Source organism: Pundamilia nyererei, unplaced genomic scaffold, assembly GCF_000239375.1.
Source record: "Pundamilia nyererei isolate P.nyererei 1_Seehausen unplaced genomic scaffold, PunNye1.0 scaffold00034, whole genome shotgun sequence".
Taxonomy (NCBI): Eukaryota; Metazoa; Chordata; class Actinopteri; order Cichliformes; family Cichlidae; genus Pundamilia; species Pundamilia nyererei.
Window position 1 is genome coordinate 1,768,488 of NW_005187435.1, and position 16,009 is coordinate 1,784,496.

A 16,009-nucleotide genomic window follows, 5' to 3' on the forward strand; every position below is an offset into this window, starting at 1 on the left:
AATTAGATTTTTGCTTGATACATAAAGTTAAAAGATTAAAACTAACAAAAAGTAAAGTAATCGGATTACTTTTGGGGGAAGTAATCAGTAATTAGTTACTGATTACTTTTTTCAAGTAACTTGACCAACATTGCTGAGGAATGTCACTTATAGACGATTACTTTAGGTACATCTTGCTAGTAAGGTGTTGGAGCCCCTTTTTGCTCACAGAACTGATTAAATTTTTTGTGCTAAAGATTCCCAAAGGGTGCTGAAAACATTGCTTCATGATTTTGGTCCATACTGATACAGTTGATGAAGATTTGTCAGCTGAACATCCATGGTGCAAATCTCCTGTTTCACCACTGTACAAAGGTGCTCTACTGGACTGAGTACAATGAACTCACTGTCTTCAGGTTGAGATGATTAGAGCTTTGTGACATGGTGCATTATCCTGCTAGAAGTAGCCATTAGCAACACTGTTATCAGCAACAAAATTCAGACAGGCTACGGCCTTTAAATTATGCTCAGTTGGTATTTAGACAAACCAAAGTGTGCCAAGAAAATAACCCCTCCGCCACTACACCATCACCATCCACTTGGACTCTTGAAACAAAGCATGGTGGGCCCATGCTTTCTTGTCGTTTACCCCAGATTCTGACCATACCATTTGAATGTTGCAGCAGAACTTGAGACTCATCAGACCAGACAGAGCAGGTCATCTACTAATCAGAAGGCTAGTGGTTCGATCCCTGGTCTGCATGTCAAATATCCCTGGGCAAGATACTATCCCCAAGTTGCTCACTGATCCATCCGTGAGAGCAGGAATGTGTGTAAATGTTAGATAGAATGCATTTATATGGAAAAACCATAGAAAAAAGTGCCTGTGTAGATGGGTGAATTAAGCAAGTTGTATAAAGCACTATTTAAGAACCAGTTCATTTACAACGTTTTTTTAAATCTTCCAATTTTGTTGAGTGCATGTGAATTGTAGCCTTGGTTTCCTGTTCTTAGCTGTCAGGAGTGGCATCTTTAGTACATGGTCTTTAGCACACCTTGATTGCAGTGAGTGGTTATTTGACTTACTGTTGGCTTCCCGTCAGCTCATAGCAGTCACACCATTCAGACCTTTGGCATCAGCAAGGCATTTTCTCCCAAAGAACTGCCGCTCACTGGATATTTTCCCTTTTTCTTTGTAAACCCTAGAGGCGGTTGAGGGGGAATATCCCAGGAGGTAAGCAGTTTCTGAAATACTCAGACCAGCCCATCTGGCACCAACAACCGTGCTACATTCAAAGTCACTTAAATCATCGTTCTTCCCCATTTTGATGCTCCGTTTCAGCTTCAGCAGGGCATCTTAACCATGTCTACACACTATATAAAAAACCTTTGGTCAGGCAAATGTAAACTGACATATACTAAAAGTAGACACTTATTGATTGTGCCAAAGGGAGAGGCCCCATGAGAAGAGGCATGACACTGAAAATTACGGTGTAACTGAAAGTTTTATGAATTTAAACGTGGTGTTGTAATATGAACTCAGCAGAGGTGATGACTTCCCTGAGAAAACTGCACATCTATTAAGATCCGAGCATTTCCATGAAAATTCAAGCTGAGGCATGACACTGACTACTTTCTTTCACTGCTTGCTTTGTTGCTCATTGACTGAATGGAAAAAATCTGAGAAGACAACTGGAATCAAATGCACGAGACACACCCAAGTGCTTTGTATTTGAAAAACCATTTCATCAAAATCAGTGAGTTAAGTTGCATACTCGGGGCTTTTTGATATTCATAATATACAGTCTGACGCTATCTCTCTCTAAATGGAGAACAGAAACGATAAAGTGGGATGGCAGAATGATGTGTAGCTGGGAAGAGGAAAAGAAGATAAACCAGTAGAGAAAGTTAACTTGATATCATGACATGTTTCCTGAGGGCCTAAATGAGCCATTTTCAGTCCTGATATTAAGAAAGTACTGCTAACAACATGAGGACTTCATTTCATGCCTGCTTAGACTAAACCTCCTTTTTCATGCTTCAGTCAACATGATTCCCCTGTTTTCCCAGTGACCACATGATGCCAAGAAATTAATGGTTTCAATACACCCACATTCCACACAAGCTACAACAAAGCAGATGGAAAAGTACAACACACATGCATGACATGACCTAAAAAGGATGCTGGTCGAGAGGGTTTTTGGACAGATGTGAGACAAAATGTTTGAAATTTTTTAATGTTTTTACTTTGTGTTGATATATTACATTTTGTGAAAATTTGTCCCTTTTCATCCTAAAACATATAATTTTTCTCATATATCACTGTTGCCTGCTTTTCATTTTTTGTTTTGTAAAAATGGTTACATGTAAATAAATCTGACTTTAGTATTGTTCTGCTGAAATGCTTGAAGCGGTCAGTGAAAAGAGCGCTGTAATGAAAATTTGGAGGAAAAATATAACTGAAGGGCAGAGAATGGGGGCAAAAGGAGAAAACTTAATCATGTTTGTCCCACCAAAACTGTTAACAAGATTAACAGAAAAACAGACACATTTCATTCATTGAATTTGAGATTTAAAAACTTGTATTTGGACAGAACCATCGGTGGTATATTTCTTTTACTTTTCTTTTTTTTTCTTTTTTTTTTGAAATTATGCAAAAAAAACATGCATGACAAAAAATGATCTTAATGTATCATCAATTATACATTCATTTGCCTCTTTTGGCAAAAAAACAAAAACAAATTATAATAATTCTTCAAATTGTGAACATATCTTTGAAAGCTTGTGAGGTAGACTGTTAAATGCACATTTAAAATATGAAACAAATTCAGACATTTGCAAATTCGGTCTATTTAAACAGAGACGGGCTGCATTAAAAAAGGACGACGAACGAGTCTGAAAATCCTTAGTTAATAGAAAAATCACAATTGAAATCTCACAATTAACAATGATCTCTGCCACAGCACCCTTTAAAAAAAAAATCAGTGCATCACAGTGGGTTGATTATTTTGTTTAGTTATCCGCTACACTTTTGTCAGTTAATCATCGTAAAAATAAACATGTCTAAAGGTGGTCCCATATTTAAAATAGTGGAGAGACAAATTAAAAAATAATAAAGCAACATAATCAAATTAAAATCTTAAAATAAGTGGTTAAAGTGAGTGCATTAACAGCGTTGGGTGTCTGGGAAAGGTCAGCACAAAAGTCGCGCAGCTGAGAGAATGACTGCAACAATGGAGAAGGCTGGCCGTAATCCAGCTGACCCGCTGGGTGACATACAGTGCTCCTTGTACTCCCCGATACAGGCTGCATATGCCATTACATGGGGGATGTAGTTTTGTTCGTGGACCCCATGTAGGAGGTGAGCCAAGGGACCTTTCGCAAACACAGCCACATCCTCTCCTCCATGAGTCTCCGCGTTCAGCGGTACGGCTGCCTGGGCCTGGTAGTTGTTTCCCTCTGAAAGGAAGAGCCAGAGACAAAAGATGCAGGCAGTCATTATTATTTTTAACTCGCAAGGGGATGATAGGGACTAACTCCCAGTGATATCCCTCCATGTTTCAGTGTCCTGCAAGGACACCAAGAAGCTCAGGTTCTCTGAGCATATGCTTAATGTCTAAGTGTTAACAAACCTGAAACACTAGTTAAACACCCCTATTTTGGTTACCAGGAAAAAGCACACCACACACACTCCAAGTACACCCACCCTGCTCAGTGCCTCACACCGTGGGTGATTCTACAGTGGAATAAAGTCTAGCCATCCTCCAGTAGACTAGTTCCACAAGCACTGAGGTAAGCCCAACTATATCTTGGGGTCTCTTCATCACCAGGTAGAACTGCAAGTCAGTTTAAGCAGCCGGGTATTGAACCACCACGGTCTCTGCCTTTGACCACTGCCCAAATAACAAGCGCTATCTTATCATTATTCTGAAGCAATGTGAATAAAACGTTTTTACTTACTATAGTCAACAGCAGAGACGTTCTCCCTCGCGCCATTGATAACTTTGTAACCTGGTCCGTTTCCATACAAAATTGAGGTGAAAGGCTTCTGATCAACATCACTCAGCATGGGAGCCAGACCTGTGGAAGAACCAGACGTAATGTAAAGAACTGCAATTTCTCCACTTCAGCTGTACAGTATCTAACATATGCTTGTCATTACATACCAAATATTGTATTTCCTCTGGGTGTGTAGCCTCCAAAGCTGAATACGTGAGAATGGTCAGCAGTAACTATGGTCAGCGTTTCATGGTCGCTGGTCAAAAGACCTGCCCGGCCAATAGACCGGTCCATTTCCACAGCTTCATGAAGAGCCTGCTTGGCCTTGCCTTCATGGTGTCCGTGGTCAATACGTCCTCCTGGTGTAAATATTTACAGTTAGGCTAACATGACCTCAGAGTGGTTTGTATAACATGTAATTGAGCCAGATTTGTTTGTCCCAAAAAATGCCAATGCAGCTGCTTTAGGAATGACAAAGGGCATCTTGGGAGAGACTTTGAAGCCCTGCTTATTTTCTCTGTTTTGTAAACTTGGCCTGTTGCTCCATAAAGTTGAAAAAACTGGCTAAAAATGTCAAATCGCTCCCCAGTATTGCTATCTCTATAAAGATGTGGAGGAAGCCATTTCAGATGGTCTGGTATCTAACAAAAACCTCTCTTAATGCAAGCTAACCAGAGGTGACGAAAGTATACACATTCTTCACTTAAGTAGTGGAAATACTTGTGTTAAAAATACTCAGTTTAAGTACTGATTCAGAAGGCCCTGAGTAAATGTGGTTATCCCAGCTGGACATTTGTCAAAGCTGGGAAGGATCCTAAGAAAGCTCCAGCCGATCCAGGAGAGAAAGACAACTGCTGCCTAAGCGAAAACCCGTAGTGATCCCGTACGTGTCAGGAGTACCGGAAGAGTTGAGATGCATTTTTTCTAAACACTGCTTTTCTGTGGCTTTTAAACCCCCCAAAAAATGCTGCGCTGAAAATCGGTCCACCCCAAGGATCGGGTCCCCAGACACAAACAGAGTAATGTATTGTACGCTGGTAAGTGCCAGGAGGATTGCCCGGATTTATACATCAGGGAAACCAAACAACCTCTGGCGAAGCGGATGATACAACACAGAAGAGCCAACTCGTCAGGTCAGGACTCCGCAGTCTATTCACACCTACGGGCCAGTGGATACTCTTTGAGTGATGAGGATGTACACATCCTGGACAGGGAGGAACGCTGGTTTGAAGGCGGAGTCAAGGAGGCCATTTACGTGAAAAGGGAAAGACCATCTCTGAATCGAGGAGGGGGCCTAAGGGTACATCTTTCACCATCTTACATTGCTGTGATTGCAGCCATTCCCCAACTCTCTGTGAATGGTACTCATGGCCATTGATCAGTGGTTATTGATCAATGGTCATGACAATTTGCATATTAATGATCAAGGAACTGACCTCACAGCCCATTGTTCATTCAGTGGGCTAGGTTCAGCCATTGTGCAAATGTGCTGTTTGTAAGGCTGGGGAAACCTGCAGTCAGCTGAGACTAAAGCAGTCACTTGCATGAGTGACAAAACGTTTCTCCCACTGAAAAAACTAGGTCCAGATGAACAGACTCAACTTTTTGGGATTCAGAAGGCTCAATAAACACTCTACTTAAAGAAAATGCTTATATAAATGCTCCCCTTTAACTATAAAAGGGAGTGCTTTAAACTATAAAAGCACTCCCTTTTATAGTTAAAGGGGAGTGAATGGGAGGTCTTAGCTACGTACAGAAGTCTGCTAAGTCTTGGTGAAATCAGCACAAGAACAAAAAAAAATAACAACTGTGTAATTGTACCATAACAGAGGCTTCAAACTCACCCTCTACAAGCAGGTAAAATCCACTGGGGTTCTTTTTTAGGATCTTGATAGCCACATCCACCATCTCTGTCAGTGAAGGATCACTCTCAGTGTTCCTCTCCAAGTCATATATCATATCCCCAGGTTCAAAGAGACCTGGAATACCAGAGGGCACAGCTCAATGTGTAACAAGGTATTACACACAGAAAATAAGCCTGCAGTAAAAGCAAACGCATATGGCTCTTTATTAAAACTTCAATGAAACTGTCATAATGAGACTGAGACTCACCCAGTAAGTAATCCACATTGTTGGGGTTTAGGGATAAGAGCTGCGTCTTGTTCCATACATAATGATTTTTCTGCAACAAAAAAAAAAAAAAAAGGTACAGAACAGTTTTGGTGGTACAAATGGAGTCACTTTGAATTTCAGAATATGAAAATGCAATTAGGTAGATAAAGAGGAAATGAGGAAACAAGAAGAGCAAAGAGAAACAAAAGAGGAAAAATTACTTTGTCCTTCATTCTGTCAACCCACTCCTGCACCAGGTTTCTTCCATCTTTCCGTGTGCCACTGTGCTTCAAAATATTAGGATACTCTACATCCGACATGTTTTTGGGAAACATATACTTCCTTCCTCCACCCATAATCACCTAATTTAAAAAAAAAACATAGATAATCGTAATCACAGTTTTTTTGGGGACCAAATAAAAACATGTCCTGTGTAAGAAACCATCATATCAAACATTTACTGTTGGCTCGTAAACACAGTGCTAATGTTCAACGATGCCATCAATTTGTAACTTCCTTTGCCTGACCAGAACTTCAAATTAAACAGCAAACAGGGGAGGAAGCTCTATGAGAATATTAAAGCACATTTCTAGCTCATTGCTAACATCCATGCAAATCTGAATCTTCAAAACACAGAACTTTATTTAACCAGGAAGGGAAATGTGCGAGATGAAGAATGTCTTTTGCAAGCATGTCAAGCACTAGTACGAGATAAGGCTAAACAAGTTCCAAAAGTTTTAAATATCTTCGTGTAGATGTGTACATTTGTGTACTTGCTCATTGACAAACAGTGTATTTCCCGCAATAACAAAAGTATTTCGCCACTTAGTATTTTGCTTTTCACATGAGGTAGCACATGAAAGTGCAACTGACAGTCTGCAGCTGTAGCACATGTTTCCATTTTATCCGGGAATGTCACAAAAGACGCTTAGTTTTTATTCGTGCAGATCGTATAAATATTGCAAAACTTTGACACAGACAAAGTTTTGCAACAAACAGAGAGAAGCGACTCAACCACCATCGTGTAACCTCACTGGCACTTCATAGGCATTTCTTCAAATAATAAGTGTTATTTCTATCAGTTTTAGGCTCAGTTCCTTCATTTGGTGTGCATGTCATTTGTGTTGCAGCTCTTTGGTCACAGTAAATACAGATAAAGAATATTTTTGAAATATCATAGAACAGTGCAAACATCAGTGATATTAGAGGATCAATGATGTCTGCACTAGTTTATGGCAATCAAATCAAAAGTTCATAAGGATATTCAGCTATAAGCAATAAATGTGACCTTCACTAGACTTAGTTATCTCTGGACAGTGAATGTCTGTAATATGTTTCATGACAATCATTCAGTTGTTAGAAAAAATGAATTTCAGAGTGGAATGAAGTGATAAACCAACAAACCACAGTCTGGATACTGGAGCTGCTAATAACGTCCACAGATAGTCGATCAATTAATCTTCAGGTTTAATCTGAATCTCTACTTTTCACTTACATCAATGTTGGGAATGTTTTCAAACAGTTGTCTGGCGATATCCTTGCAGCCAGCTTGCAGTGCTTCTACTGGCATCTCATTGTCAGAGTACCAGTCTCTGTCCACACAGTGTGCGTACGCAGCACTAGGAGTCGCATGGTTGACACGTGTTGTTGTCACTATGCCCACTGACTTTCCTGTAAACAAACATGGATATTGAGAAACCCCTCAGATATGTAAATAACCTTTTAAGGATACGTTTCCATCTATGTGTTCGGTGAGTCCTTTCAGTGCAGCAGTGGAATAAATTCATGGGTCAGTTGTTTTGTATCTGCATTGGTAAAAATTGGATGCCACTGTATGGGGAGCGGGGAAATCAGTGGTAAACAAATTGCACAATTTACACCTTAATTATTAATTTTGGTATAAAAAGTCATGGCGATCTACTGGAAACAGGGTGTCAAATACTGCATGTCATGTTCCCAGAGGAATGATTGGCTCTCTTATTGTCTGTGACCTGTGAACCATCCATAAACCAGTCAAGTATAGGTGATTAAAGTAAAACACAGAAATCAATGTCAATACAGAACAAGTATATATTGTAATGCCAGAAACAAAAGTAATAATATTAAGGCAAAACATTTGCAGCCTGATGAACAGCAACTGCATCCAAGCCATTTAAAATCACCTTAACTTCATTAAATTAGACCAGCTTATAAAGTTTTAGCTGATTCTGCGACTGGTTCAGCGTGAACTATTGTTCACAGACAGAAATAATGAACCCTGAGACCTACAGGACAGTAACTTCCCACACTTTGCTGATGAACATAAGTCAGTAAGTAAAATGGGATTAAGTCAAGAACAGCATTATAAATAAGACTTTACTAATGGCTGAGTCTATGACATGACCAAGAAGACCAGCCAACCTAAGCATACACCATAGACTGAGTAAGAGCTTTAAACTTATCCCCACCATACTGTAGCACTCATTCACACCACACATCTGGCTCCTCTTCCGTGGTGCATTTTTTTGTTTGTTTGCTAGTGTGAGTGTTGAGTGTTTGAAGTGCAAAAGTTAATACTCATATAAACTCTGAGCTTTGTTGTTAGGATACCTGGTGAAGGTAGTCACTGATGAGACTTTAGACATGCTTCTCTAGGCTGATCAATATTTATCTTATTAAGCAGGTGAAACCACTTAAGGGAGGAGAAAAAACTGCATATTTACTTTCTAGTCCACAGACATGCATGTTAGGTTAATTGGTGATTCTACGCTGGCTGTGGATATCAGAATCAATGTTTGCCTGTGTCTTTATGTTAGCCTTGTGGTGCTCCATGGTTTTCAATCATCCCCCAAAAAATACACATGCGAGCCTAACACAATCCCCACTGACCCTTGTGCTTAACACGGCTGGATGAACTTAGTAACAAGATCTGCATTTTTGAAAAGTTTGTTGTCACTCTACCTGCGTCCTTTGCCCATTTAAGGATCGAGGTGACCTCATTGCCCTGTGTGGTGTTACACTGGGAGCGGACAGCGGCTGCACTCACACCCAGTGTGCCCTCATTGGCCTTAACCCCGCATAGGTAAGCTGTGGCTGTGCCAGCACTGTCTGGCACCTGTGCATTGGTGTTGTAGGTCTGCAGGGACACAGTGCAGGATAGTTTGTGTTAATATGATCTGACTTGTTTAAACTTGAGCATTAACTATGAGCACTGACAGCTCTATTAAAAAAAACAAAACAAATAAAAGTAAACCAGAGTGTCTACAATTCTAATGAGCTTGAAGGTGTCTTGTCTTGGGCTGCTGTCTTGTAATTTTTTTAAGTAATCTTCAGGAATGGCTCTCCAGGCTTCTTGACGGACATTTAAAGGTCTTCTTTTGATGTTGACTTTTTTTTCCCGTTCCCCATTAAGATGATCCCACACTGATTCAATAATGTTGAGGTCCGGGCTCTGAGGTGGCCAATCCATGACTGATAATGTTCCACTGTTGTGGTTTTACTGCACTGTCAGTATTAATGGTATCATTGTCATGCTAAAAAATTGTGTTGCACGGTGCATCAAAATCTGATTGTACTTTTCTGCTCTCACAATTCTTTCAATTTTAGCAAGATCCCCAAGCTGTAATGCAGCCCAGAACCACGACAGAGCCTCCACCAAACTTTACAAGTAGCTGTAGACACTCACTATTGCACCCCTCTCTGTAAATACTGAAGACTATTTGAACCAAAAGTGTCAAATTTGATTCTTCACGCCATCAGACCTGCTGCCACTGATTATCAGTCCAGCTCTTCTGTAATCTGGCATACCTTAGCCTTTTCCCCCCAGCCTTTTCCCTCCTTAAGAATGGCTTCTTGACAGCTACATCCCATTGAGATAATTTATAGCTTCAGTGAACAGTACAGACGGAAAGGCCCACTGCATCTGTCAGGATATGTGTCAGGTCTATGCTGGATTTTTGTTCCATTTCTTAAGAACAAGACTTTTTAATCACACATCCTGTTCATTTGCTATAAATATTGTTTTAGGTCTCCCACTCTCCTTCACTTCAGATTCCTCAAATTTCTTGCAGTTAACAGCTCTTTGGTAATCATCTTGTTGTTCTTTGGTATTTTTCATAGATTCAACTATAGAAATGTGAACAAATCATGTGTTTTTGTGATAGCCTGCCAGTACTAAAATGTTTAAAGATACCATTTTAAGTTGTTTTTCGTTAAATAGTCATTCGTAGGCACATTTCTTGAGCTAGATGCCGTTTTTTCTGCCACGGTCAAGTGCAAGGACTGGACTGTAAATATGTGGAAAAGTAGCCAAAGGAAAAACATCTTTCTTGAGAAAGCCAGGAGAAAGATCTCTAATGACCACTTTAAAAATGACAAGAAATCTTGGCTCACAGGAAAGAAAACATATAGTAATTGTGGTGTGGTTCTCAAGACTTTTACACTTTTAACCCTCAAGCAACCAAACTATTTTAGCTACTTTATTGGGGTGACAAATGATTCTATTGGTTATATTTTAATGTAATTTTGAAGGCTTCTCATTATATTCATCACATCAATACTCTTTCTTTACCTGTGAAGAAGATTCTAAAAAGATAAATAATTATGGTTTCCAATGTAATGCTTAGAGCTGGAAAATGAAAAATATCAAAGACAATATTGTCAAAACATTATGTAAAATATAAAGTAGGAAATAACTTGGTAATTAAAATGATCATAACGGCTCATTAAATGTTATTCAGGGTCATAAATGACCCTTCATGGACACTTGAAGTTTAGAGAATGTTACTGTAAGAAAAATATTTATTTAAGAATCATTGCAGTCATTGCCATTTCTTTCTTATCTGATTTTTTTCAAGCATGCATTTCACAAACACAGAGCACTAGAAGAGCAACTTTTATCATGTTAGCATAATAAAGGTATTTTTGAATTGAATACTAAAAGAAATACATCCTTTTACATTTTCCAGAATCTAAAATGAATAGTTTAGTGAATTGTTGTTGATGAGTCAATGAGATATAAATAATCAACCTATTTTTGTTTTGTTTTTTTATCTATAACTTACACACATCCAGTGTGATAAACACTAAACAGCCTTGTTTCCGGTCACAGGCCTTTTCTGGAAGCCATTAATAGCCAAAGCACGATCAATACATTGTGTCATAGTGCACTTTAGTCAGACCTTGGATAAAGATACAAAAGGGAACTTGTCCATTTCCAACTGCGTCTCTTCTCCGCTCTGTCCATTCAGCTGACCCTTCAGTATGCGAGCAGCTGTCACCGTGGGAATACCCATCCCTAAACCGCAAAAAGCACCGAGTTTTATGACAGATTTTGACACAGCAGGGACAGAAAGGAAAACCCTGTGAAAATCAAAGATTAAAGAGTTCATTGTACTTCATTTGCTGCACATGGACATTTTTTGTTGAAGTTGACATCCTAGAACAAAATGACTGCTGATAGGCAAAACATTTCTTCTGGATTCATATTACTTCAAAAGCAGATACCAAAAGGAAAAAGAAGGTAAAAGAAAACAACTACACTTGCAGCAGATACTTTTTAGGTCACAGAGATGAAGGAGTCTTTTGTAGTTACAATGGAGAGAAATAATAATGTGCCCTACATACTCAATATATGGTCCAGCGTAGCTTTGTGCAAATAGACATTAAACACCTTTCCAGACACATTTCTTTATGCATTCACATCAAATCGAGAGAGTTGCGCAGTGGCACCATGTACTTAAACATGCTCAGCACTGCAGTGCCTTTTGAGACACTAATTTTAGCACAGTCCAGTACATGCAAGTCTTAATATTCCCTTGGGAATAGTAAGCACAAAGCAAGCTGTTGGGTGCACACTAAGTTTTAACACATTAACAAGTTTCTTATGCTGTTTCACATACTAAATAGCATGCCAGTGTTGAATTCCATGAATAACTCCTAATGAATTTTGATGAATCTTTTACATTTTCAGTTAGAAAACTGAACTCAAAACACTTAATTGATCATTTCAAACACTCCAACATACGAGACCATTGTCATAAAACTCACATTTATAGTTTTGTACATAGAGAGCAAAACTAATTATTATGCTTTAGCCTTAGGTCTGGTTCTATTAGTCAGATTCATGTCGAAGGTTGCCCTGCATGTAGCTTAGCTTAGAGGTCCACAGAGGAAACAGCTGACTTTGGTGCTGAGTGTTGTTACTTAACAGAATCCTGTAATATTCCTGGTAAAGAGTAATCATTAATCTCAATTCTTGGGAAACATTAAATAGTTAAACAATTGCACACGCTTTTTTTTTTCATTTTATAAATTTTTCTGTTATTCTATAAAACGGCAAACATAACTGTGAATGCAGCCGCATGCAAGAATGTCATGGTGTGCGCATAGAGCAAACAGAGAGGCTGAAAGCAGATGCCCCCATGGAGGATAAAAGTTTTTGTTCAACCAGCGAGGAATCCAGCACAAACAGAACCCCAGTGATCCAGTGGCAGCACGCTTGCTTTGTTTGCTCCCATTCATTCACCTCACTCATTGGAAAAAATTTAAAAAATCTCAGTCATCTTCTACTGATCAACTGAATCCTCTGTAATATCGTTCAAGTCTAATTACAACATGGAATTACTTTTACCCTATCAAAGTGTCAAGGCTCTGCGCTGACCACAAGTCTTTGGCCTATTGAAGAGCTAATGCTTTGGTAGCCGCAGTTGCATTTCACCTTTCATCTGCAGGCATTGATGTAACTTTATTAACATCTTGCCACAAATCTGTAATGACGTGTCGCTTACCATCTCCAAGGAAGAGGATGAGATTCTTTGCTTTGTTTTTATTGAGCTCTTGCAGCGTCAAAGCATTCTTCAAAGTTCGCTGAGCCCATGCGTTCCAAAACTTGGGATCTTTCTCTTGCTCTGTGTATTGCAATAAACAAATCAGGTTATATTTGGATAGTCCTAGGAATCACCAGATGCAGGTCTGCTGAGATTTTGCACTGACACTGTACAAAATGCCAAAGGTGCATTGGTTCCAGCTTCTCCAGCTTAAATATTTGGAGATTTCTTTATTCTTTTAAGATAGTCAACCAAATATCTTTATCTACTTATCAATCCATTATTTAAAACAATAATCATCGGATTTAAGATGAAAACACTTTCAAGCAATATTAAAGCCAGAAAATTACTTGTTTTATGTGGCAACGCTAAACCAAACACAGCTTGATATAAAAGCTTCTTTTTAGGATTTTCAACCTTCCTAGTGTGTGTTGGACACCTACTGTCAAACTATAAACCATTAGACTGTTTCTGTTGTTCTATTTGTTGGGTTTTTTTTAGCAGCTGACTACAAACACAGTGACTTACCCGGGAATTGTGGGTTCCCCAAGCTCCCCAAAATCAGACAAAAGCAAATGATTAGCAGGGCTGTCATCTTCCTGTTGTCGAGTGTGTGCGGGTGACACGTTACTCTAGACAGTCACCACATGCCACTTTGAGAAGCTGGAGAGGCCTGGCCGCAGTCGTCTCACAGCTACAAGGGAACAAGGGCACAAACTAGTAATTTTGCATGCGTCATTTCATCATACACTGACTCTGACATACTGGTTTAATATTTATTTACTCCATGATAATGTGACCAAGTGCAGTTGTTAATTGCAAGCTACACTTGTCTTTCTTCAGTGTTATGTGGAGACTGGAGTTATAGGCAATGAATACAGACATTAAGCAAGAGAAAAAAATCTCATTTTAAGTTTTCAACCGAACCTCAGAATTTGCTTATTTTACTTGATCTTTACAATAAAGACAAGCTGATATGAAGCCAAGTCTTTTCAACATTTGGTCACCCTTCTATAGCAAGAAAGTGTTGAGATAAAAGTCCTTTCTGTCACAGAAGTTTCCCCAAATAAAGAAACAGGCAAAAAGGAGGCTGCGAGGGGGTGGGGGTGACACAAGAGGAATACAACCATCTGTGTTCATTTCATCTAAGCCACTTAAATGATATGTCTTTGCATTATTGATATGACTTGCTCAAAAGTGGAGCTTTCAGTCGCTGAACACTTTGTAGGCAAAACAAAAGAAGAGCTTGGAGAAGTTAAGCTTCAGGCCTCGCTGTGAATGTAAGTAGTCACAACAGGGGCCCTTATGGGTCCTGGCCAGTCAGGCTTTCAACTATAATTATACACACCCTCTTCTTTCTTCTCTGCGCTTATAGGCAAGGTCATTTTAATGGGATTGCACTCAATGGCACTGAGAGGTTTAAGAGCCATGACAAAGCCGATTAACACCAAATGATTGACTGCACATGTCCACCCTTGAATAAAAACCTCAACATTAATATTTCTTGACAGAAAAATCTTTACCTGAGGCTAATTACTTCAGTTACAATTATTTCATCACCTCCAAAAACAAGCTTAAAATTGAATCTGTCCCAGGCTCCGAATAAGAAGTAAGCCTGAACATACCAGGTTAACTAAAAAGAAATGTCAACACCAACCGGGCAAGAAATCATGGATATAATAATGTAGCATTTCCCAGATGCTGCAGGTCAGTGGTCATTAACAGCCTCAAAATCTGCCAGGTCCACCCAGTGGCACTGAACCAGCCAGTCTGCAGGTAAAGTAGCAGAGCAGTGCCATAACTGCCACCAGCAGCATTCCTGTCAGCGCAGTGGTCAGTATCGCATTGGCTTCCGTTTCAGTCATGGTGTCACCAGACATTCAGATGCTCCAGTGTGTCCGGACCGGTGTCAGCTAGAGCGAGGTGTCCCAGCACCAAACAGCTTCGCACCTCTCAGCCTTCCCAAGCTCCTATTGAAGCTTGAGGCAGGTCACGGGGGCACTTAAATGTGTAATTCCAGCAGGCAGCAGCACCAAAGCATGGATTAGGTTTTTAATTCTGCTCAGAGTGGAACGGCTGACAGATAGAAGCTATTACCTTCAAAATATTACATCAAAATAAGGGGATCGATGTGGTGGCAGGTTTTCAGACAGCAGAGATTGTGCTGTCTTCTCTGTTTCTGTCAATTTTAAAAAGACAACTTGTTTTGCGTCTGACACCAAGCTGCCTCATGCAACCTCTTCTATGCACACAGAATAACTAACACTTCCGCTACACTACACACAAATGTGGTGGAAAGCATTTGATTGCAATCTCTATACTTGAAATACTCAGACATCCACAACATGAACTTTTACAATATGTAACTTTCGGGGCTTTAAGGATTTTGCTACATCAAATCCTTTATTCATAAATGAAGTACCTAATCTCAGTGAAAATGATAGAATACGGAGCCAGTGTCTCTGCAACAGATGACCAAAAACATTTTTTATAATCCAGCGCAAATCATTTTACACGGCTTTACAGCAAGCATTAACTGGCAGCAATGCCACAGCAGATGGAGAGAGGGAAAACACGATTAAATAAAGGAGGGGGAAACGAGCAGAACACCCACATTGCTGCTTGTACTCCGACAACGTGGTTTCTCCGAAAGCAACCTGTTATGTGTAGAAAACACGACCAAAAAAACCCCAAAAAGTTCATTGCAGTTTTACTTACTGCAGTTGGATTCCGTGGGCAAAAACGACATCAAAATGTTCTTGCAGTCCACTCAGTCCTCCCTCTTGAAGCGCGTGTCCTGCTCGCTGCTTCCACGGTGCTTATCTGAGGGCCACACTTGTTCGATTGAGGCTCCAGGATCTGAGAATAGCGGTCTGTATCCCACGAAGGGGGGAGAAAAAAAACCCCTTAGAAATAACGATGCCCTGCTGCTGCCATGGGAGTAAATGGACCGAGAGCTCCGCCTGCCGGGCAACCCTGGAGTTGCTTCTTCGAGAACAGAGCACAGTGGCACCATTACAGTGTTCAATATTCATACTTCTGCAGCAATCAGGGGCGTTTCCAGGGAGACAAACAACAAAGCAGTCCACAGGAAATCTGAAAATTTAATCATA

General features: G+C 39.9%; 1 protein-coding gene across 2 annotated transcripts; it reads right to left on the reverse strand.

The window, feature by feature from the left end:
* Positions 1 to 1,936: 1,936 nt before the first annotated feature.
* On the reverse strand, positions 1,937 to 15,773 carry alpl (alkaline phosphatase, biomineralization associated). Of its 2 annotated transcripts, none has more exons than XM_005729689.2 (12): positions 15,615 to 15,773; positions 13,425 to 13,590; positions 12,858 to 12,977; positions 11,250 to 11,365; positions 9,031 to 9,205; positions 7,586 to 7,761; positions 6,312 to 6,452; positions 6,091 to 6,160; positions 5,823 to 5,957; positions 4,146 to 4,337; positions 3,940 to 4,059; positions 1,937 to 3,438 (listed from the first exon to the last, which is right to left on the reverse strand). In XM_005729689.2, the coding sequence occupies exons 2-12, from the start codon at positions 13,489 to 13,491 to the stop codon at positions 3,173 to 3,175; spliced, it is 1,578 nt and encodes a 525-aa protein (XP_005729746.1). In that variant the 5' UTR covers positions 13,492 to 13,590; positions 15,615 to 15,773; the 3' UTR covers positions 1,937 to 3,172. The 2 variants fall into 2 exon arrangements, with proteins under 2 accessions (XP_005729746.1, XP_005729747.1); XM_005729690.2 differs by lacking the exon at positions 15,615 to 15,773 and adding an exon at positions 14,554 to 14,857.
* Between the last annotated feature and the right edge of the window lie 236 nt (positions 15,774 to 16,009).